General features: G+C 37.7%; 2 protein-coding genes across 2 annotated transcripts in view; one reads left to right on the top strand and one right to left on the bottom strand.

The window, feature by feature from the left end:
• The window catches only part of LOC117318024 (MAGUK p55 subfamily member 7-like), a 200582-nt gene extending 193536 nt beyond the window's left edge, over positions 1 to 7046 (top strand). Inside the window, exons 21-27 of the mRNA XM_033873000.1 lie at positions 1293 to 1401; positions 1491 to 1497; positions 1751 to 1858; positions 2956 to 3049; positions 4705 to 4816; positions 5687 to 5827; positions 6848 to 7046. Coding sequence (XP_033728891.1) covers positions 1293 to 1401; positions 1491 to 1497; positions 1751 to 1858; positions 2956 to 3049; positions 4705 to 4816; positions 5687 to 5827; positions 6848 to 7024 — 748 coding nt within the window. The 3' untranslated portion in view covers positions 7025 to 7046. The remainder of the gene's footprint in view (positions 1 to 1292; positions 1402 to 1490; positions 1498 to 1750; positions 1859 to 2955; positions 3050 to 4704; positions 4817 to 5686; positions 5828 to 6847) is intronic.
• Positions 7047 to 14325: 7279 nt separating this feature from the next.
• LOC117318023 (sporozoite surface protein 2-like) lies at positions 14326 to 16441 on the bottom strand. The gene is made up of 3 exons (XM_033872999.1): positions 16407 to 16441; positions 14520 to 15631; positions 14326 to 14348 (listed from the first exon to the last, which is right to left on the bottom strand). Exons 1-3 carry the CDS (start codon positions 16439 to 16441, stop codon positions 14326 to 14328), a joined length of 1170 nt encoding a protein of 389 aa, XP_033728890.1.
• Between the last annotated feature and the right edge of the window lie 9761 nt (positions 16442 to 26202).

Below are 26202 nucleotides of genomic sequence, written 5' to 3'. Positions count from 1 at the left end.
CGACAAGATCCAGTGTTGCGCAAGACTGTATTCAAAGTCACATTCACGGGAGATTACAAAATATCAAGATTTTAAAAATATGCAAATGTTTGACTACACACTAGTTAGAATTTGTAAATAAAATTTATCACGAACAAGTTCTTAATTTTTTATATTCAAAACGTAACGGTATAATTTTCAACGAAAATATTTCCGGTGCTTTACGAGTGCAGCTCCGGTCCGTTCGAGTTGCATACAAGTTTACCAAATATAGCACATAAAATAAAGAGGACTTCCGAATTTTTTTGTTGTCGTCTGCTGCTCATCTGCGAGATCTGCTGTCCCGTCACCTTGTCATCGCTTAATCAGTCTATTTTAAGACTTATTCTACGATTAGTTTTTGTAGTAAGTTATCTAAATCATAATTCTTGTTGATATATACTTTATTACAAACCAGTGTATAGATCTGTTGGCAATATATTCATTTTGTAACATGGGATTTACTATTCTAGTACACTAGATTATGTGTGCTTGTTTCTCGAATTCCATGGGCACCGGGATTGCTGCGCTCTCACATAGGCCATGCCTAAAATTATATTAGTGACAAATGTTACCATGGACGTAATATTACCATGGACACCATGTTACAATGTACCATAGACGTCATATTACCATGGATATCATAATACCATAGATGTCATAGTACTTTGGATGTCGTGTCGTGCCATGTTGCAATGACGTCATGTTACCATAGACGTCGTATTACCATTGATGTCATGCGCTACAATGGGCGTCATGTTACATTGACGTCATGTTACAATGACGCCATGTTACCATTGACGTCGTGTTACCATTGACGTCATGTTACCATAGACATCGTGTTACCATGGACGTCAAGTTAATTTTTTTCAGTCGTTCATTATTTTGTAGATTAAGATTCAAAAGGGTGACCTTACAGGTTACTCAATATGATTCGCCTTGGATAATGGCGGCTGCGTTATCCAATGTGAAACTTTTGTTTTTCAATTTGAACCTGTCATTAATTGTCCTTACCATAAAATATCAATATTAACATATGCTTCGAGTTTATCTTCAACACTTTTTTTTAAATGATCAAAAAAAACACACTTGCAAACATGATCATATAATTTAGATCAGCAATTTTGTATTATTAACTAGCTATTTAATGAGGTAGGTAATTATACAACAATAAATAACTACGATATCAATACGGCAGACGACTTAAGTATATATTATCTTTTTAAATACCCACCAATGTCATTACTATACCGTGATGTTGTATTTGCCAGTAGGTATGTGGAACACGGCGAGTATAAGGGAAATCTATATGGAACTCGGACAGAAACTGTCATATCAGCAATACAGGGAGGCAAGATGTGCATCCTCTGTCCAAGTGTACAGGTAAGTGATGTTAGGACTGAGGTAACTAATACCTGTCATAGTGTACAGGTAAGTGATGTTAGGACTGAGGTAACTAATACCTGTCACAGTGTACAGGTAAGTGATGTTAGGACTGAGGTAACTAATACCTGTCATAGTGTACAGGTAAGTGATGTTAGGACTGGGGTAACTAATATCTGTCACAGTATACAGGTGAGTGAATTATGTCATTCAGATTTTTTCAGTATTCGAAAAGTTGCCCGATTTATTAATAGATATGAAATTAGGAAACGAGAATTTCAGTGTGTCTTGTATGCTTGTATCATAATAAACCTAACCACTTTATATTATTGTTTTATTATATCTGGAGTAAATGGACATTTCCCTTCCTCAATAGGTGCAACCCATGTCGGCAGAAATGAGTTAAAAAGACGGCTGATAGCATCCAACCCATCCCACTTTACCGACATAGTCCCCTGTAAGTATAACATTGATATGAAGTGTAAACTGACATGTTATTACAGCATAGACAGTCTATTGGACTCGTGGACATCCTATTTGACTTGTGAACGTCACATTCGACTCGTGACCGTCCTAACGTTCTATTACGGGATATTATAAACCAATCGTCATTGTCACCAGTAAAGAACCTTTTTTTCTATAAATTCAATAACATAGTTTATGAATAAAGAAAAACGTATTATGGAACCTCAGCATACAGTTGACTCTGTCTAAACCGGGCTTTGTCCAATCATGATCTTTGCTTAAACCGGTCATGTAGTTTGGTCCCGAAAAAAAACTGTATTTGTAATAATCTAAATCTGCCTAAACCGGACCATGTATATTCTATAACCTGACACCATTCCAACGTCCCGTTCTGTGTGTAGTGGTGACTTTGTAGGGTCCCGTCGGTTGTTAAGTCCTAACAGTTCTTCAAGGTATATAACCATTGGACCATGCACGGTAGACAGTTTTCCTAGCGAGGGTCTCAATATTGAGGAATATCCGGATGAAGATAGACGAGGATAACATACTTCCGTCGGTACCACTATCAACTCGAAATCGAGAGTGATGTTATTGTTCTGAATGGGAAGCTACAATTGGCAGTGTCCTGTCAGTTTATACTGGTACGGACACAGATAACAAGTCAGATATCACAGCTGAAATCTACACCCAGTATCTGACAGTGGCTCGCCTGTTGTCAGTATAAAGTGACCGATTGAGGTGTCCTGTTGGGTGTTTTTGGCACTATGCTTAATAAGACGGCAGATATTTTGGCGGTTTCACACGGACACTAACATACCCCAGCCTCCCAAACCACACACGCGCTTACCCACAGAGTGCTTTGTCCTTGAATATCAAAAGCTGTTGATAGGACGTTAAACAATACCAAATCAAATATACACCGTTTAAGAAAGTTAAGGGAATTTTTTAAGGAAATATGTTTAGTTGGTTGTAATTCTATGTGTGCTTCACCTTGATGTTCTATAATTAGATTACGTATACATTACATTATCGAAATTATGTCATTATAGGAATGTGTTTGTTGTCATGTTAATATTCATATGTCTTCAGACACGAGCAGAACGCGGAAGCCATTTGAGGAGGAGGGGAAGGAATATCACTTTATATCTCGGCAGGAAATGGAGAGCGGCATTATTGCACAAAGGTATAACGATGACTGAATCCTGATCCAACACAAATATATAATGTTGACTTAATCATGAATAAAGAAATAATAGAGAGCGCAGCTCGAACGGGCGAAGCCCGTTCGCGTAGCGAACTTAATGGTAGAAATGTCTCGGAACACCCCCCCCCCCCCCCCCCCCCCCCCCCCCCAATATACTTAGAGTTCAAAAACTTTCTCAGTAACCGGAAACAGGAAGTCACGACAAGATCCAGTGTTGCGCAAGACTGTATTCAAAGTCACATTCTCGGGAGATTACAAAATATCAAGATTTTAAAAATATGCAAATGTTTGACTACACACTAGTTAGAATTTGTAAATAAAATTTATCACGAACAAGTTCTTAATTTTTTATATTCAAAACGTAACGGTATAATTTTCAACGAAAATATTTCCGGTGCTTTACGAGTGCAGCTCCGGTCCGTTCGAGTTGCATACAAGTTTACCAAATATAGCACATAAAATAAAGAGGACTTCCGAATTTTTTTGTTGTCGTCTGCTGCTCATCTGCGAGATCTGCTGTCCCGTCACCTTGTCATCGCTTAATCAATCTATTTTAAGACTTATTCTACGATTAGTTTTTGTAGTAAGTTATCTAAATCATAATTCTTGTTGATATATACTTTATTACAAACCAGTGTATAGATCTGTTGGCAATATATTCATTTTGTAACGTGGGATTTACTATTCTAGTACACTAGATTATGTGTGCTTGTTTCTCGAATTCCATGGGCACCGGAATTGCTGCGCTCTCACATAGGCCATGCCTAAAATTATATTAGTGACAAATGTTACCATGGACGTAATATTACCATGGACACCATGTTACAATGTACCATAGACGTCATATTACCATGGATATCATATTACCATAGATGTCATAGTACTTTGGATGTCGTGTCGTGCCATATTGCAATGACGTCATGTTACAATGACGTCATGTTACCATAGACGTCGTATTACCATTGATGTCATGCGCTACAATGGGCGTCATGTTACAATGACGTCATGTTACGATGACGTCATGTTACCATTGACGTCGTGTTACCATTGACGTCATGTTACCATAGACATCGTGTTACCATTGACGTCGTGTTACCATTGACGTCATAATACCATAGACATCGTGTTACCATTGACGTCGTGTTACCATTGACGTCGTGTTACCATTGACGTCATGTTACGATGACGTCATGTTACCATAGACATCGTGTTATCATGGACGTCAAGCTAATTTTTTTCAGTCGTTCATTATTTTGTAGATTAAGATTCAAAAGGGTGACCTTACAGGTTACTCAATATGATTCGCCTTGAATAATGGCGGCTGCGTTATCCAATGTGAAACTTTTGTTTTTCAATTTGAACCTGTGATTAATTGTCCATACCACAAAATATCAATATCAATACATGCTTCGAGTTTATCTTCAATACTTTTTTTAAATGATAAAAAAACACTTGCAAACATGATCATACAATTTAGATCAGCAATTTTGTATTATTAACTAGCTATTTAATGAGGTAGGTAATTATACAACAATAAATAACTACGATATCAATACGGCAGACGACTTAAGTATATATTATCTTTTTAAATACCTACCAATGTCATTACTATACCGTGATGTTGTATTTGCCAGTAGGTATGTGGAACACGGCGAGTATAAGGGAAATCTATACGGAACTCGGACAGAAACTGTCATATCAGCAATACAGGGAGGCAAGATGTGCATCCTCTGTCCAAGTGTACAGGTAAGTGATGTTAGGACTGGGGTAACTAATATCTGTCACAGTATACAGGTGAGTGATGTCAGTATTGAGGTAACTAATACCTGTCACAGTGTACAGGTAAGTGATGTTAGGACTGAGGTAACTAATACGTGTCACAGTGTACAGGTAACTAATAACTGTCATAGTGTACAGGTGAGTGATGTTAGGACTGAGGTAACTAATACCTGTCACAGTGTACAGGTAACTAATACCTGTCATAGTGTACAGGTAAGTGATGTCAGTATTGAGGTAACTAATACCTGTCACAGTGTACAGGTAAGTGATGTTAGGACTGAGGTAACTAATACCTGTCACAGTGTACAGGTAACTAATACCTGTCACAGTGTACAGGTAACTAATACCTGTCATAGTGTACAGGTAAGTGATGTTAGGACTGGGGTAACTAATACCTGTCACAGTGTACAGGTAAGTGATGTTAGGACTGAGGTAACTAATACCTGTCACAGTGTACAGGTAACTAATATCTGTCACAGTGTACAGATAAGTGATGTCAGTACTGAGGTAACTAATACCTGTCACAGTGTACAGGTGAGTGATGTTAGGACTGACGTAACTAATACCTGTCATAGTGTACAGGTAACTAATACCTGTCACAGTGTACAGGTAAGTGATGTTAGGACTGAGGTAATTAAAATCTGTCACAGTGTACAGGTAAGTGATGTTAGGACTGAAGTAATTAAAATCTGTCAGTGTACAGGTAAAATTAAAATTTAATGTTGTATATTTTCATTCATCAAGAGATGTGTCATTTGTATATGTATATTTCAAACAAATAATCTGCTATGATTTTCCTAAATCAAGCCATATATCAGAATTATATTATATTTTCAGGCAATCAAATCACTGCGATCTGCCGAAATCAAGCCTTATATAATATTTATCAAACCACCCGTCCTTGAGAAGTTAAAAGAGACTCGACAAAAGCAAGCTGCTAGCATTACACTGGAGGACGGAGATACCCGTTTGTGTAGTGTAAGTTACCGATAGATATCCTCTGATTACACTGGAGGACGGAGATACCCGTTTGTGTAGTGTAAGTTACCGATAGATATCCTCTGATTACACTGGAGGACGGAGATACCCGTTTGTGTAGTGTAAGTTACCGATAGATATCCTCTGGTTACACTGGAGGACGGAGATACCCGTTTGTGTAGTGTAAGTTACCGATAGATATCCTCTGGTTACACTGGAGGACGGAGATACCCGTTTGTGTAGTGTAAGTTACCTATAGATATCCTCTGATTACACTGGAGGACGGAGATACCCGTTTGTGTAGTGTAAGTTACCGATAGATATCCTCTGATTACACTGGAGGACGGGGATACCCGTTTGTGTAGTGTAAGTTACCGATAGATATCATCTGATTACACTGGAGGACGGGGATACCCGTTTGTGTAGTGTATGTTATCTATAGATATCACCTCATTACACTGGAGGACGGAGATACCCGTTTGTGTAGTGTAAGTAACCGATAGATATCCTCTGGTTACACTGGAGGACGGAGATACCCGTTTGTGTAGTGTAAGTTACCGATAGATATCCTTACCCCTATCACCATCTACTACAGATTGCTCGTCGAAGGCGATTTAAGGTTGACTAATCGGGGGTTTTTGGGGGGGGATGGGGGGGGGGGTTGTTTTGTTTTTTTCTTTTTTTAGTGGACAAATACACTTAGAACCTTTTCTATTTCTTTCCTGTCCTTTCTCTCCTATTGTCGTTTTATTGGTGTCTTACTGCTTCCCTTGTCACATACTAGAACATCTAGGATAGGTATGAGATAAAGGAATGGAGTAATGGATAAAAGAGAAAGGATTGACTCTAATGTGTTAAAATAATAATGGAATTCAAGACATACAATCATAGTTAACGTGTTAACAACAGGAATAATACCAAACAAGTTTGTGATAACGAAACATCGTATTGACCAAAATTTGAAGGCTAGGCAGTCACCGCTATCACAGATAGTTTGATATATACCGTACTTTCTTTCAGAATGAAGACTTTGAAAACCTTATCGAGGCCAGTGAAAAAATGGAGGACCGCTACGGCTACTTGTTTGATTGTTCAATTGTTAATCAAAATCTTCACCTAGCGACGAATGAGCTGTTGAAAGTCGCTCACTGTGTTGAGACGGAAGAGACTTGGGTACCTGCATCGTGGATTCAATGATAAATAAATATTTTGTGATTTTTGGAATGGTGGCTTTCATTTTTTTCATCCTGATAAATGACTAACTTCCGAAACAAGACCTTCTCATCAGTTTATGATTTGATGAACGGAACAATGGTGATACGTTTAAGTTGATATAACAATTGTTGTAAAATATATAAAAAAAAAATAAAACAAAAAAAACAAACAAAAACGATACCGTTTTAATACCATCCAATATTTGTCTCTATATTCAAATGATTAAACCTACATAAATAGGTACAATAGAATAAAAACTAGGTACTTGTCAATATAAGTATTGATATCTCTATCTTATTGAATTGTACCGAGGTACATGTATATCTCGGTACAATAGAATAACACCTAGGTATATATTCCCTTAGGAAGATAAGATTAGTTCATTAACCGTGGTAAATTGATTGAAAAGGCAATAACAATTGGAATTCAGATGCTTCTATGTGAAGGTTAACTTCATGTGTACCTAGGTTGAGTTCATTTATACCTAGGTTGGCTTCATTTATACCTTGGTTAAGTTAATTTATACTTAGACTGGATTCATATATACCTTGGTTAAATTCATTTATATCTAGGTTAAAATAATTTATACTTAGACTGGGTTCATTTATACCTTGGTTAAATTCATTTATATCTAGGTTAAAATCATTTATACTTAGGCTGGGTTCATTTATACCTTGGTTAAATTCATTTATATCTAGGTTAAAATCATGTATACATAGGTCGGATACATTTGCACCTAGGTTGCAATCATTTGTATCTAGGGTGAATGAATCTGTACCAAGGTTGAATTCACTTGTGCCAAGGTTGAATGATTTAGTCTTAACCCTTTTTTATTTAACCCTATAGATATGTAATGAATCGTAACTTGGTCAAAATATTTGGGCTGTCCTAAACATGGTATATAGTAGGATGTCCTAAACAGGGTATATAGTAGGATGTCCTAAACAGGGTATATATTAGGATGTCCTAAACAGGGTATATAGTAGGATGTCCTAAACAGGGTATATAGTAGGATGTCCTAAACAGGGTATATAGTAGGATGTCCTAAACAGGGTATATAGTAGGATGTCCTAAACAGGGTATATAGTAGGATGTCCTAAACAGGGTATATAATATGATGTCCTAAACAGGGTATATAGTAGGATGTCCTAAACAAGGTATTTAGTAGGATGTCCTAAACAGGGTATATAGTATGATGTCCTAAACAGGGTATATAGTATGATGTCCTAAACAGGGTATATAGTAGGATGTCCTAAACAGGGTATATAGTAGGATGTCCTAAACAGGGTATATGGTATGATGTCCTAAACAGGGTATATAGTAGGATGTCCTAAACAGGGTATATAGTAGGATGTCCTAAACAGGGTATATAGTAGGATGTCCTAAACAGGGTATATAGTATGATGTCCTAAACAGGGTATATAGTAGGATGTCCTAAACAGGGTATATAGGAGGATGTCCTAAACAGGGTATATAGTATGATGTCCTAAACAGGGTATATAGTATAATATCCTAAACAGGGTATATAGTATGATATCCTAAACAGGGTATATAGTATGATATCCTAAACATGGTATATAGTATGATGTCCTAAACAGGGTATATAGTAGGATGTCCTAAACAGGGTATATAGTATGATGTCCTAAACAGGGTATATAGTAGGATGTCCTAAACAGGGTATATAGTATGATGTCCTAAACAGGGTATATAGTATGATGTCCTAAACAGGGTATATAGTATGATGTCCTAAACAGGGTATATAGTAGGATGTCCTAAACAGGGTATATAGTAGGATGTCCTAAACAGGGTATATAGTATGATGTCCTAAACAGGGTATATAGTATGATGTCCTAAACAGGGTATATAGTATGATGTCCTAAACATGGTATATAGTATGATGTCCTAAACAGGGTATATAGTATGATGTCCTAAACAGGGTATATAGTAGGATGTCCTAAACAGGGTATATAGTAGGATGTCCTAAACAGGGTATATAGTAGGATGTCCTAAACAGGGTATATAGTAGGATGTCCTAAACAGGGTATATAGTATGATGTCCTAAACAGGGTATATAGTAGGATGTCCTAAACAGGGTATATAGTAGGATGTCCTAAACAGGGTATATAGTATGATGTCCTAAACAGGGTATATAGTAGGATGTCCTAAACAGGGTATATAGTAGGATGTCCTAAACAGGGTATATAGTAGGATGTCCTAAACAGGGTATATAGTATGATGTCCTAAACAGGGTATATAGTAGGATGTCCTAAACAGGGTATATAGTAGGATGTCCTAAACAGGGTATATAGTATGATGTCCTAAACAGGGTATATAGTATGATGTCCTAAACAGGGTATATAGTAGGATGTCCTAAACAGGGTATATAGTAGGATGTCCTAAACAGGGTATATAGTAGGATGTCCTAAACAGGGTATATAGTATGATGTCCTAAACAGGGTATATAGTAGGATGTCCTAAACAGGGTATATAGTATGATGTCCTAAACAGGGTATATAGTAGGATGTCCTAAACAGGGTATATAGTAGGATGTCCTAAACAGGGTATATAGTAGGATGTCCTAAACAGGGTATATAGTAGGATGTCCTAAACAGGGTATATAGTAGGATGTCCTAAACAGGGTATATAGTAGGATGTCCTAAACAGGGTATATAGTATGATGTCCTAAACAGGGTATATAGTAGGATGTCCTAAACAGGGTATATAGTATGATGTCCTAAACAGGGTATATAGTAGGATGTCCTAAACAGGGTATATAGTAGGATGTCCTAAACAGGGTATATAGTAGGATGTCCTAAACAGGGTATATAGTAGGATGTCCTAAACAGGGTATATAGTAGGATGTCCTAAACAGGGTATATAGTAGGATGTCCTAAACAGGGTATATAGTATGATGTCCTAAACAGGGTATATAGTAGGATGTCCTAAACAGGGTATATAGTATGATGTCCTAAACAGGGTATATAGTATGATGTCCTAAACAGGGTATATAGTAGGATGTCCTAAACAGGGTATATAGTAGGATGTCCTAAACAGGGAATATAGTAGGATGTCCTAAACAGGGTATATAGTTAGGATTGTCCTAAAACAGCGGTGACTCGTTCTCTTCTCATCTTTCTTTATCATGGGGGATCCCATTTTTCATTAACCTCCGTTGTCCCCTTTTCTTTTATTCTTTCCTCATATTTAGTTCTTTTACGAGCTGTTTGCCCCACTGTCTATCTTCTCTTTCCTAGTATTTTTCTCCAAACTTTTGTCCGTCGTCCATCTCCCTTCCTTCTCACCCCCTATTTATTTCTTTTCCCTTCTATACTTTCTCCCTCTTTATTACACCCGCGCTTTTGCCCCCATGCCTAGCTCTTCTCGCGAGGTTACCCCTCTCCCCGTTCAGATTTCAACCTTCTTCTTTTACTTGTTTCTTTTCTCGTCTTTTGGTCCCCATCCCCTAGGATGTCCTAAACAGGGTATATAGTAGGATGTCCTAAACAGGGTATATAGTATGATGTCCTAAACAGGGTATATAGTATGATGTCCTAAACATGGTATATAGTATGATGTCCTAAACAGGGTATAAAGTAGGATGTTGTCCTTACAATCCAAGCCCTGACGCGTCATCAAAATCCCCACTTAGTCCCTCACCGAGTCCCACTAGCCCGACCATACATCCGGAATTCCACTTTCTATTTTTAGAAGCAGATGTGTTAATTTAACATTTAGGGACATCAATCAATCAATATTCTTTTATTCCTCTTTTAAGAGAGTGCAAATACAATGTAATAAATACTATTTACAAAGACGTTTGTAGATCAATGTTCATTATTCATTTCCGTTTATAACAGACATTTTCTTTCATTATTGGAAATATATTTTCGAAGCCATGTACAAGAATGACGCACAGTCATTCTGAAATGAGTTACAATGCTCATCATTATCAAATACACAGTCTTTGATTTTGCCTTTGAACATAGTCTGTACAAGAATTTCATTTTCCATGTTACTAACAGCTAGATATGGAGGTATACCATATTCATTTAAAATTTTGTCTTTGAACACATCTCTCAGGGCGTAGGTAACCTTACAGGAAGTCAGGTAATGTCTGATCTTTTTACCTAAATATAGCATTATCACCCGAGCAAAGTTAATGGAGGAGAGAAAGGGGACATTACTTGACAATTCTGGACGGAGTTTCTCTAAAATAAAACAGTACGTTGAATAGCGTAATTAAATGGGGCGGTAATTTTCCTAGCGTATCCTGGTTATTTCCTCAAATTTGCCCCTGGTATATGTCTGAGGAGTGCGAGAGATGTACGCTATGGCAGGTGGTTGTTCTTTGATATAACACAGATTGAATATCAACTTTGAATCACATCCCGGATACCAAGGCGCCGACAGATAAAGTGATGGTCTTATCCCACTCAAACTCTAATTACAGTGCGATGTATATAGCTTATAAGTGTCATGGCGCTCGGCGACATCTTCAAGAGGCAGTTCCGGGAGACACACGAACGATATACCTTTTTGTCTCTGTATTGTTATAACAGTAGATTACACGGAAACTACATGATGTATGTTACTATGAATGATACCGTGAAACGGAAACGAAATTGATTATAGCGGAATACAGAGATGGGTATGTACTTGACTTAGTCATGTATGAAAAACATGATCATCAAAGTTATAACGCCATCTCATATTAACTGTGGCTCGTAAACATGGAGTGTGTATCGGATTTACTGTTGTTGGCCGTGTTATCGTGGTTATGTAAGCCTCTATCATGTGAATTGGTTCTGGGACAACCAGGTGAAAACTGTAAATTATGGGTACCACCTGATTTCAAAACTTTAACTCTAAACGACAAAGTGTATGTTGGTCCTCAATCTACACTGATATCCACGTCACCAGTACAGATCGGCGTGTACGTGGAACATACCCAGTGGATTAACTTTGAAGGGTGTACAGCCCACCTCCATGACGGACCATGTGTTCATAGACTGAGTGGACGAACGGACCCTATCGTGGAATGTTATCATTACTGTAACAAGTCAACTATTCTCATTGTATAATAAGTGTTGTTATTGTGAGGAGTATGATCACAGAAGGTCCACCTTATGTTCAACTAAAAACTGTTTTCCTAAATACAATGGATTTTGTGGTGAATATTTTGGGGACCGGAACTCCGGTTGTTTTTGCCAATATCGTCCTATCGAACAGACGGTTAGTGGTGGACCGTACAACTGTTTGGCACTACATCATACAACAGGACGGAATGTACGAGTCCAGCCTGAAAGCTGTGACCTTGATTTGATATATATCGGTGCAAGAGGGAAGACAAAATCACGTATTCCCTAAATCTGACTGGTGGACAGCGGCCTTAGGAGTACAAAGAGATTTGTACTTTTTCGCAAATGAAACATACTTAAAAAACAGTATTGCTTTAAATCGAAATACTTTGTACTGGACAAGCGTCTTCAGAAAACACATGCTTGTAACCGAACGCCCAAACACAGTGGAGATTTGTGGTGTGTTGGTGAAAGATGGAGGAGGGTCAGTCCGATTTAATATAAAGAGATGTAATGACTCGTACCCAAGGTTATGTGTGATAAATGGTGGCACTTCTTTGATACCTCCGTCTACAACACTGACACCCACCACACTGTCACCCACCACACTAACATCCAGTACACAAACCATTCCAGTCGACGGTTGTACCCCCGGCCATGAATGTAACACAACAGCTGACGTCAGACCGACGGAGGAAGACGACGGTGCCATCAGTACAGCAGCAATCGTCACCATAGTACTGGTTGTCATTCTAGTATTACTTGTTATTTCTGTGTGTGTTTTTGTTGTCAACACTCGTAAAGCTAAATCAGCTGAACTAGTTATGGACAACAATGCTTCCACTGAATGTCTACCGGCTATGAGAAATGTGTATACTTCACCATCAGAGATGCGTCAGGTTCGGAATGACCCCCAACAGGATGGGAATGGGTACAGTGAAGTGGACATTGAGGATGAGCTCGGTAATAGTGTCTATAACGAGATAGATATTGACGAGGAGGAACATGTTAACACTAACCAGAACTGTACACCAAACAGTACAGGAGACAACAACTACGATTCATTTGTTACCGCGAAAAATAGAGCTGAACCGCTGGAGGATAGTGCCAATGGTGACTATGATCATGTAAAGGGTACCGTGAATATTGAGGTCTATGACGTGTTTGATAGGGGAGGTGACCAGGAAATATCGGACTACGACAAAGTTGGCAATTTGGTTAATGGGGAATATGACGTAATGAACATTAATTAAAGACACTGCTGAAGCGGACGTAAATACCGATTATGACTATGTAAGGGAAGTTAGTGATCCGAGCTCGTCAACAATGGTCTGACCATGTTAATGAAGTTAGTGATCTGAACTCGTCAACAGTGATCTGACCATGTTAGTGAAGTTAGTGATCCGAACTCGTCAACAATGGTCTGACCATGTTGGGGACGTTAGTGATCCGAACTCGTCAACAATGGTCTGACCATGTTGGGGACGTTAGTGATCCGAACTCGTCAACAATGGTCTGACCATGTTAGGGAAGTTAGTGATCTGAACTCGTCAACAATGGTCTGACCATGTTAGGGAAGTAAGTGATCTGAACTCGTCAACAATGGTCTGACCATGTTAGAGAAGTTAGTGATCTGAACTCGTCAACAATGATCTGACCATGTTAGGGAAGTTAGTGATCTGAACTCGTCAACAATGATCTGACCATGTTAGGGACGTTAGTGAACCGAACTCGTCAACAATGGTCTGACCATGTTAGGGAAGTTAGTGATGGACTCGTCAACAATGATCTGACCATGTTAGTGAAGCTAGTGATGGACTCGTCAACAATGGTCTGACCATGTAAGTGAAGTTAGTGATCTGAACTCGTCACCAATGATCTGACCATGTTAGGGACGTTAGTGAACCGAACTCGTCAACAATGGTCTGACCATGTTAGAGAAGTTAGTGATCTGAACTCGTCAACAATGATCTGACCATGTTAGTGAAGTTAGTGAACCGAACTCGTCAACAATGGTCTGACCATGTTAGTGAAGTTAGTGATCCGGACTTGTAGGTAATGTTAGATAAACGACCCGTACATGACTTCTATGGTGAGAATTAGATAAAACGACTAGAACTGGTCTAGAGATATCTACCTGTGATAAAGGATTAGAGAAAAAGATTCAAACTCGATTTCATGAAAAACGATAACAGCTGAACATTATTAAAGTAATTTCCAATTGCCAACTAATGTCGAACCATGAAAATCAATTAACAAAAAGCAATTAAACCGACAAAAACCAAGTAAGTTGTAGATTGTTTTTATATGATGTATCAATGTTAATAAACGTGTTCTTCTAAGTATTCGAAAATCTGAATACCATAGAAAACAGACGCAGACACAGTCACTAGGGTTACTCTGGCGGGGTGGAATCCAGTCACTAGGGTTACTCTGGCGGGGTAGAATCCAGTCACTAGGGTTACTCTGGCGGGTTGGAATCCAGTCACTAGGGTTACTCTGGCGGGTTGGAATCCAGTCACTAGGGTTACTCTGGCGGGGTAGAATCCAGTCACTAGGGTTACTCTGGCGTGGTGGAATCCAGTCACTAGGGTTACTCTGGCGGGGTAGAATCCAGTCACTAGGGTTACTCTGGCGGGGTAGAATCCAGTCACTAGGGTTACTCTGGCGGGGTGGAATCCAGTCACTAGGGTTACTCTGGCGTGGTAGAATCCAGTCACTAGGGTTACTCTGGCGTGGTGGAATCCAGTCACTAGGGTTACTCTGGCGGGGTAGAATCCAGTCACTAGGGTTACTCTGGCGGGGTAGAATCCAGTCACTAGGGTTACTCTGGCGGGGTGGAATCCAGTCACTAGGGTTACTCTGGCGTGGTAGAATCCAGTCACTAGGGTTACTCTGGCGTGGTGGAATCCAGTCACTAGGGTTACTCTGGCGGGGTAGAATCCAGTCACTAGGGTTACTCTGGCGGGGTAGAATCCAGTCACTAGGGTTACTCTGGCGGGTTGGAATCCAGTCACTAGGGTTACTCTGGCGTGGTAGAATCCAGTCACTAGGGTTACTCTGGCGTGGTGGAATCCAGTCACTAGGAATACTCTGGCGGGTTGGAATCCAGTCACTAGGGTTACTCTGGCGTGGTAGAATCCAGTCACTAGGGTTACTCTGGCGTGGTGGAATCCAGTCACTAGGAATACTCTGGCGGGTTGAAATCCAGTCACTAGGGTTACTCTGGCGTGGTAGAATCCAGTCACTAGGGTTACTCTGGCGGGGTAGAATCCAGTCATTAGGGTTACTCTGGCGGGGTGGAATCCAGTCACTAGGGTTACTCTGGCGTGGTAGAATCCAGTCACTAGGGTTACTCTGGCGTGGTGGAATCCAGTCACTAGGAATACTCTGGCGGGTTGGAATCCAGTCACTAGGGTTACTCTGGCGTGGTAGAATCCAGTCACTAGGGTTACTCTGGCGTGGTGGAATCCAGTCATTAGGGTTACTCTCGCGGGGTGGAATCCAGTCACTAGGGTGGAATCCAGTCACTAGGGTGGAATCTAGTCACTAGGGTGGAATCCAGTCACTAGGGAGGAATCTAGTCACTAGGGTGGAATCCAGTCACTAGGGAGGAATCCAGTCACTAGGGTGGAATCCAGTCACTAGGGTTACTTGCCAATGAGTTCTAACTGACCTTTGCTCTATGTGAAGTCATGATATGATAATCAACTCATTGTGAGATGACGAAAAGGCTTGATATTTTTTGAAACTGTACTTGAGCTCGACCTCCACACAACAAACATGTCAATATGGAGAATAATTATGTTACGATGCTAATTATCTCTTTAATGATAGTGTCAAGGTCAGTTAAGATGGAGCCAATGTTAATACTGATAGGTGGACATCAAGCAAAATGAAATTTTGATATACAGGAAAAGTCTCTGCATTGTTCGCTATTATTTTTGATTTTTTTAACCTGGTACCAAGCAATTTAACCGGTTTAAAAAGTACCTTATAGGCCAAGCACGTAAAAATTGACGTCGCTGTTTGTAACGTCGCTTTTGATTGGCTGATCAAATAATGTCGATGATAGCGCGATGACACCAGCATGTACAATGACTTGCTTCCACTGAAATATGCATGACAAGTTAATCGTTTATGAAAATGGGAGAAAAAACATCATCGTGAACTATAAACGGGATTTGGACATACATATATAAGGACATCTCAGACATTCCGTAAGAGTACTGACAGCCATATCAAATCAATGTGGGTAGGTGAACTTCAGTATCAAATTTACTTACCCTCTGTTTTCTTTGTTAATGTCTTCAGCTAACATTTATAAGTAATGATAGCCATCACTTTTGATGACAGTCAGATACATTTACCATTGTGATCAAAGTCATTCATTAAATTGTCATTTCCCTAAAATTTCATGTCGTAGCCGCGTTGCTACCATTCCAATTATTTGTACCCATAGCAGATTTCACCGGGACAAATGTTTTACTTACACGCTAAGGGAGAGATACATTTTCAGTAGTATATATTTGGAAGGGTTTTTAAGAGAAAAAGGAAAACGCATCCAATTTGAAGGGCCCATCACGATACGATAATGTGGACAACAGATACAAAACTCTGGGTTAAGTTACATCTTTATAATGAGAGTTGGGGTGATAACAATGGAGTCATCAGGTATACACAAACATCGAGTACGCTTGACGTCTTATCGCAGAAGCAAACAGACCATTTCGAAATGAGATCATGAGTATATCAGGTGAATAAATGGATTACAGCAAGACCACTTTATAAACAGTTCATATCGTAGTCTCGACTGGACCACTTTATACACAGTTTATATCATAGTGCTCGACTGGACCACTTTATAAACAGTTTATATCGTAGTGCTCGACTGGACCACTTTATACACAGTTTATATCGTAGTCTCGACTGGACCACTTTATACACAGTTTATATCGTAGTGCTCGACTGGACCACTTTATAAACAGTTGATATCGTAGTGCTCGACTGGACCACTTTATACACAGTTTATATCGTAGTGCTCGACTGGACCACTTTATACACAGTTTATATCATAGTGCTCGACTGGACCACTTTATACACAGTTTATATCGTAGTGCTCGACTGGACCACTTTATACACAGTTTATATCGTAGTCTCGACTGGACCACTTGATAAACAGTTTATATCATAGTGCTCGACTGGACCACTTTATACACAGTTTATATCGTAGTGCTCGACTGGACCACTTTATACACAGTTTATATCGTAGTGCTCGACTGGACCACTTTATAAACAGTTTATATCGTAGTGCTCGACTGGACCACTTTATACACAGTTTATATCATAGTGCTCGACTGGACCACTTTATACACAGTTTATATCGTAGTGCTCGACTGGACCACTTTATACACAGTTTATATCGTAGTCTCGACTGGACCACTTGATAAACAGTTTATATCATAGTGCTCGACTGGACCACTTTATACACAGTTGATATCGTAGTCTCGACTGGACCACTTGATAAACAGTTTATATCATAGTGCTCGACTGGACCACTTTATACACAGTTGATATCGTAGTCTCGACTGGACCACTTGATAAACAGTTTATATCATAGTGCTCGACTGGACCACTTGATAAACAGTTTATATCATAGTGCTCGACTGGACCACTTTATACACAGTTGATATCGTAGTGCTCGACTGGACCACTTTATAAATAGTTGATATCATAGTCTCGACTGGACCACTTAATAAACAGTTTATATCGTAGTGCTCGACTGGACCACTTTATAAACAGTTTATATCATAGTGCTCGACTGGACCACTTTATACACAGTTTATATCGTAGTGCTCGACTGGACCACTTTATACACAGTTTATATCGTAGTGCTCGACTGGGTTTGACAAAGGTGAGGATGCCTTGTTCAAATGAGTTTTTAATATTGCTTAGATTTATTTTATCATTATCATTCTTCTGTTCTTTTTTTCTACATAACCACATGCATCCATATGTCAAAAATATAAATAGAGATAATATTTTCACATTACAACTCAATATTTAATGATTTTAAATTGACCATTTAAAATAGCATTATGTTCATGATAGCAATGTGCATTACACATATATGAATGTATAATATGTATCTGTTGTTACCTCACAAACATGATAAACATGGAGAAAGCCAATTTGTTTTAACTCAAAAGTTGATTAATAAAAATCTATCTCTTTTTAATCTTATCTTGTTTTTTTTTTATGATGCTATGTATACAATCCAATATATTCTATCTAATTGTAATCGTGATGTATTTTTACTTTTAGAAATTATCAGAGATGTGTTGTTTTTAATTTACACAAATATAAATATAATATAGTATCTCATAAACAGCAATAAAAAGTTTATTTTATAAATATGTTTTATAATATTTGTTACACCAAAACGAAAGATCTTTCGGTGTCTAAGTAAAGTTATTTGACATTTGTTTTCCAACATTTCCAGAACATTGTAACAAAACTACATTCCCAAAATAGATGAAGAACAGTTTCCCTTCCAATTGTGCAGAAGGTACATCTTTCATTTTCTAACAGTTTAACTTTCATCAACTTAGTGTTGGTAGAGCAAGGGTACGTAAATTCGCACACCTGACGACTGTGTGTGTGTGTGTGTTTTTTTTTTTAATGGTGACTGATGCCAGAATTTCGTCGAACTTTAGCCATTTTAGATATATCTTTTCAGATTAAGTTCGTTTTGAAAACAAAGTTTAACTGATGCGGCTCTCTTCCGATATAATGGATACCGCATGATTAAATATTTTATTTGAAATAATCCCAGTTGTTGATTGGGATGAGAATTTGCAAAAAAAATATGTAAAATGTCATTTGATCAGATTATAATCAAAACTGAATACAAATCCACCAAGTATTACTAATAACAGCGCTGACCTACAGACACCCCGTCATTGTCGTCGCCTTGCGTATATTTAAGAAATAATTAACGATGATTCGTGTATTATTGCAGGATATACAACGAGGACGAGGATATTTTGCAATTTAATTAATAACGAAGGCCGCAGGCCTGAGTTATTAATTAAAATTGCAAAATATTCGAGTCCGAGTTGTATATCCTGCAACAATACACGAGTCAAAGTTGATTATTTCTATTCTACCATGTACTGTTTAGTTCTGAGATCGACCTCTTTCTAATAGAAAAACAGCAAAGAAACCCCGGAAAAACCTTGTAATTTATTTCTTGAGTATTGCATTATTTGTTGATGAAATATACAGGCAATACAGTACTACGATCAAGAGCATCTATCATATGGCATTGATTTTGAAAATTTAAAAAAAAGGATAAAAAAAAAAGAAAAAAAGACTGACCCATTAGCCCACTCGGCTATAGTAACATATTATGAAACGGGTGAATATTAGATATTTAAAATTGTAACAGCCGTGGCTCACGACCGTGTATTATTGGCACGAGCGTGGGTTATTGGAAAATAATACATGGTTTTAAACCAATCAAAACTGGCGTTACATAGCAAACATGGTAGAATATACTGTACCACCGTCGGGAGCGGTCATTATTTAAAGCAAAAATGGCGGTAAATTGACACTTTCCAATTTTACATTATTTTGTCTTTAAATATTTTTTTTAATCATGGCATTGGGCTTAATCTTAGTTTAGGATGCTATTTGTCTACAAAATGGCTGAAAACTGTTTTTACCAACAAAATGAAAGAAGTTAGATGGGTGGCGAAATTACGTTCCCGGTCATCTTCAAACCCAGCAATAAACACAAGTTAACGACAGCTCCCATGCGCAGTGATACGTGTGCGCATATCAGGTTACACACTTTTTGTAACGAAGCATTTGTACATCTAACAATGTGAGGTATTCTTTCGCGATTTGAAATTAATTTGGTGGAAATGTATTTAAATACACACCGAAAGTGTTCGAAATTAAGTACCCCCACTCTATACAATACCCCGTGTACTAGTATGTAGCGATACTTACCGAGTTTATTACCATCAGTTACCTCCCTTGGTATAAGACAGATAAGTTCCCAAGTTTCATCACTGACATCAGTATTTAATTGTTCTTGTCACTTTCTTTGGCTAATTAGTGATTTCCAGAAAGAGGTCTGATCATAATATGATTAGAATATTTAGTGATATTATTGTGTGTATTCAGAGGTATATCTACAATACCATTAATATTCAGTATAAGTTTCTTCCAGTTCCCTGGTATGACATTCATAACACCAAATTACTCTATAAAGTTTGTTTTTATATTTATGAGAAACAGTATGATAAGACATCAAATGGTTGTTTTCTAATAAATCAGAGACGAGACTTCATTGTATCTTTTAATGAAATCATTGCAAAAAAAACGTGTTGATATTTCTTCCTCGGGTGCTGTGGGGATACATGTTCGTGTATAGAGGCCCAAGATGTAAACACTTCTCTCGTAAAAGTATTGACTTTTATCGAGAATTTGTTAATCCATCTTTGGTCATTTTAAAAATCTTACCCCTCTAAAACATTCCAATTTGTCTAAAAGTAATGTGTCCATGGTTTAATGGATCCACAATCTTTTTTTTATAAATAAGCATCTTTAATGCTGACAAAGCGTTAAAACATGTGGTAGGGCGTAGTCTTCCCTTTACATAGTCATTATACGTCACGTTCCTCTTTATTTTGTCTGACTTTCCATCCCTCAAAAAAATTAGAAAGGTTTCCTTTTTTCTGTAATTCAGTAATAATATATGAAGGAGTACCAGGGAGGACAGTTAATATCTGAATAAGAATATGCAAAGCTAGAGTTTGAATAATTGTTACCCTGCCAATGTAAAATAAATTTCCATTTGGTCAATCTTAAGATAAATTTTAGATACCTATTTTTTATGTAATTATCCTCAGAGATATTTGGGATTTTTTTTAATTGTATGAAATATTGAGTAGTTTAAAGACACCTTGGTGATCCCACAATAATTTGTTCGGGTAGAAATTCCAACACACAACCCCGTCTCGCCCCAATCCATATTGCTTGGTTTTTTTCGAGATTGATTTTGAGGCCCAATATTTTTGCAAAGTCATCTGAAATATCTAAGGTTGTTTCAAAGGAAATTTGATCATACAGCTGAACTAAGTAGTCCTACACATACAATAAAAACATAAGGACTTAAATGATCTTACCCCACGATGCATTAAAAAAACGAACAGCGACCATTGTTTGTAATGCAGCATCAACTATTTCTATAAAGACTCCAAGATAAAATCAAATTCTAAAGAGTCGTAAGCTTTCTCAAAATCTATCAATAAAATGAGTCCAGGTTTGTTTGTTTGTTTGTTTTTTGTTTTTTTTTAATATTTTTTGGTTTTTTTTAGATTAACAATGCGTCAATAGACTTTTATTAAGTGTGACAGACTGCTGGCGCCTGATTATGATAGACTGCAGGCGCCTGATAAGAAAAAACGTATGGTTCATGAGTATAAACCGAGAGTTACACAAGTTTACTTCCGTCCTCCTAAACGACCGCCAACTACACCGGAAATGTTACACAAGTACAGGACAGAGACCTAACCATGAGGGAGGGAACGCGGGTCGGAAACAACTCCGGCGAAATGATGACTGGACCTCCGGGTAAATACACGACTCATGTTCAAATGTCCAATCACACATTGTCAATGACGCGTGTCTAAATTTGAGACAGCCTAACAAGCTTAGGACAAGTGGCAATGTTTATAAAATAAATATTATTTTATAAATCATTTGAAGGAGTACTGCCAAGTGCAATTCCCGGTATCTTCAAGTGAAAACTGGATAAACCGAAAACATACATAGCTGTTCAGTATTCTCGTTTTATGAAAGATAATTTTGTATCTTACCTTCACGTGTGTTATCCTGTACCGATGTCTTGTGTCAACCTAGTTTCTGGGGAAAACTGACGAGAAACATCACATAATCACATTCATTTCCATGTCCACAACATCCAGAACAGTACATGTAGCACTTAATGAAATAAAAACAATGCAGTCCCGTGAACAGCGACAGAGTATATGCTAACTTATCAGGAAAAGGGGAAAAAATATCCCTTTTGCCAACATTTCTCCGTTTATTTATTTTCTAGCAACGTCAATGAATAACTCGTTTTGTGTGAAATCGCTTCTATGTTTTCTGAATAACTTGTTTTCACTTGATGTGTCAGCCAGGGATTTTTGTGAATACCTTTTAGGATCGAAAATAGGTCAAATTTGGGAACATAGTATAGTACATTATTAGTAACTAGTTGTATAGAAACAGAGAAATACATCAACAAATGACGGACAAACACAACTCCTCTGGTCGTTACTACAATAGCTTCGAACCACTGACCTCCTTGCTGTAATGTCAGTAACGATACATTCAGTTAAAATGTCAGTAAGGATATCTTCGGTTAAAATGACAGAAAGGATATCTTCGGTTAAAATGTCAGTAAGGATATATTCAGTTAATATGTCAGTAAGGATATATTCAGTTAAAATGTCAGTAAAGATATCTTCAGTTAAAATGGCAGTAAAGATATCTTCAGTTAAAATGTCAGTAAGGATATATTCAGTTAAAATGTCAGTAAGGATATATTCAGTTACAATGGCAGTAAGGATATCTTCAGTTAAAATGGCAGTAAGGATATCTTCAGTTAAAATGGCAGTAAGGATATATTCAGTTAAAATGTCAGTAAGGATATATTCAGTTAAAATGTCAGTAAGGATATATTCAGTTAAAATGGCAGTAAGGATATATTCAGTTAAAATGGCAGTAAGGATATCTTCAGTTAAAATGTCAGTAAGGATATACATTGTATTCAGTTAAAATGTCAGTAAGGATATATTCAGTTAAAATGTCAGTAAGGATATATTCAGTTAAAATGGCAGTAAGGATATATTCAGTTAAAATGGCAGTAAGGATATCTTCAGTTAAAATGGCAGTAAGGATATACATTGTATTCAGTTAAAATGTCAGTAAGGATATATTCAGTTAAAATGTCAGTAAGGATAGCTTCAGTTAAAATGTCAGTAAGGATATATTCAGTTAAAATGTCAGTAAGGATATATTCAGTTAAAATGGCAGTAAGGATATATTCAGTTAAAATGGCAGTAAGGATATCTTCAGTTAAAAGGTCAGTAAGGATATATTCAGTTAAAATGGCAGTAAGGATATATTCAGTTAAAATGTCAGTAAGGATATATTCAGTTAAAATGTCAGTAAGTATATCTTCAGTTAAAATGGCAGTAAGGATATCTTCAGTTAAAATGTCAGTAAGGATATATTCAGTTAAAATGGCAGTAAGGATATCTTCAGTTAAAATGTCAGTAAGGATATATTCAGTTAAAATGTCAGTAAAGATATCTTCAGTTAAAATGGCAGTAAGTATATATTCAGTTAAAATGGAAGTAAGGATATATTCAGTTAAAATGTCAGTAAAGATATCTTCAGTTAAAATGTCAGTAAAGATATTTTCAGTTAAAATGTCAGAAAGGATATATTCAGTTAAAATATCAGTAAGTATATATTCAGTTAAAATGACAGTAAGTATATTTTCAGTTAAAAATGACCGATTGAAAAATGCTGGGCTTTTAATCCTAATACGATCACGTGTAGGTTAAGATAACTGATCTTATTAAGGATCTATGTTATCCATTGTCAGATTTCATCATTTGTTTACCCAATGATTTTCGCTCTTGTTTAACGAAGGTCAAATAAAGATAATAATACAGTGTAGTGTTCTAAGACCAGAATGATAAAGTACTTCGGGAAGTTTATATATATAAACCTAAATAAACGGGCGACTCCGATGAGTCGTTTTTGTTCCTGAGTATTATTTCCTTCCTCATGGAGAAACAATGCTACCTTTCCCGGTAAAACTCTCTGAAACTGATTGGTACATTACATGAAATGTAAGTTAGATTAGAGCATAAAATTAGGTCTGCTCGTTATTCGTGAGTTAGAATCTGAGAGGCTAATTATTCGTGAGGTAGTATTTGATAGGTTAATGGGTTATAGCCCCTAGTCTGCTTGTTATTCGTGAGGTAGTATTTGAGAGGTTCATGGTTATAGCCCCTAGGTCCGTTCGTTATTCGTGAGGTAGTATTTGATAGGTTAATGGGTTATAGCCCCTAGTCTGCTTGTTATTCGTGAGGTAGTATTTGAGAGGTTAATGGGTTATAGCCCCTAGGTCTGCTTGTTAGGTAGTATTTGAGAGGCTAATGAGTTAAAGTCCAATGTCTGCTCGTTATTCGTGAGGTAATATCTGATAGGTTCGTGGTTATAGCCCCTAGGTCTGTTCGTTATTCGTGAGGTAGTATTTGAGAGGTTTATGGGTTATAGCCCCTAGGTCTGTTCGTTATTCGTGAGGTAGTATTTGAGAGGTTAATGAGTTATAGCCCCTAGGTCTGCTTGTTACTCGTGAGGTAGTATTTGAGAGGTTCATGAGTTATTGTCCCTAGGTCTGCTTGTTATTCGTGAGGTAGTATTTGAGAGGTTCATGAGTTATAGCCCCTAGGTCTGCTTGTTATTCGTGAGGTAATATTTGAGAAGTTCATGAGTTATAGCCCCTAGGTCTGCTTGTTACTCGTGAAGTAGTATTTGAGAGGTTCATGGGTTATAGCCCCTAGGTCTGTTCGTTATTCGTGAGGTAGTATTTGAGAGGTTCATGAGTTATAGTCATAGGTCTGCTCGTTATTCGTGAGGTAGTATTTGAGAGGTTCGTGGTTATAGCCCCTAGGTCTGCTTGTTATTCGTGAGGTAGTATTTGAGAGGTTCATGAGTTATAGCCCCTAGGTCTGTTCGTTATTCGTGAGGTAGTATTTGACAGGTTTATGAGGTATGGCTTAGAAGACGTCTGATCGCCGTTCGCAGAGAAGAATCTGAGCGGCTCATTCATTTTGAAATTTAATCTGAGCGATTTCTTATTAACAGGCTATTTTAACTAAATGACGAGATGTTGTAAGTGTGTATCGCCTATTATCAGCCATCGGAAGTTTACAGGAAATCAGTAATAGTCATCCCTAACCTACGGCCATTATAAATTATTGTCTTACTTTCCCTCACTTGGGCGAAATATAGAGTGAATATACGACTGGATAGCTGTGATGTTCAATTATATAGATTCGGAACATTGAAAACATGCTATATACAGTTGAACTTAATTAACGATATCTGAAATGGAAACTTCTCGATGTGAATCGATAGATACATATATTATAGCTGATTATGGATTAACAAATAGAAAATGCCCGATACGATTGTAAGCGACGGAACTGAGTGGATTTTTCATAACAAATTGTGACTTAAAAAAAGTGGGAACAACGGGAAAGTATCATGACACGGAGTCCGACAGGAGGTAAAAATGTAACGCGTCACAGTTTATTGTGGTCCAAACGGTTTGTCCGGGTTTTAACATACAGTACTTGTGAACTAGTGAATTAATCACTTCACTTTCTGGAATGCCTCCGAAATGACATTTTGCCTTTTGGAAAACCGAACATCTGGAGGCCCGATTTAAGCCTGAAATAGTATATTTAATGGAAAACGCCTTGTTTTAAAGACAAACCTAATCAAATTATTATTTTACAAGTAGTTTGTGATGCTCGCGTTGGTATTTTTGGTGGTAAATTTCTCCATGTATCAGTGTACCAATGTCATATCATCACGTAATGTGTCGTGGATGGAGGCCAGAGACCTATGTACGATGGTCGCCCCAGAGATAATGAACAACGGATATCTCAAGTCTAACCTACCCATTTTAGGTGACACGGTTACAACAAGTCGGGCGTGGATTGGAAAGTACATTTCACAATCGAAATGGATACAGTTCGAGGGATGCTTTAACACACCTGATACTTCAAATGAGTCGACGTTTGATATTTCAGAGTACAGCGGTAACCGAGTGTGGATATGTCACAACATGTGTTCAGGGAACTATTTCGGAGTGACAGCAACCTCGTGTCAATGTTTTCTGGGTTCCACTACAAACGCTGACATACCCTTGGTCTGCGGATCTAATTATATGAATGAACCTAACGGGGGATTTTACGGCGT

The sequence above is a fragment of the Pecten maximus genome, chromosome 19, assembly GCF_902652985.1.
Source record: "Pecten maximus chromosome 19, xPecMax1.1, whole genome shotgun sequence".
Lineage (NCBI taxonomy): Eukaryota > Metazoa > Mollusca > Bivalvia > Pectinida > Pectinidae > Pecten > Pecten maximus.
Note: the sequence above shows the minus strand (reverse complement) of the source record. Positions and strands in the feature narration are given on the sequence as shown.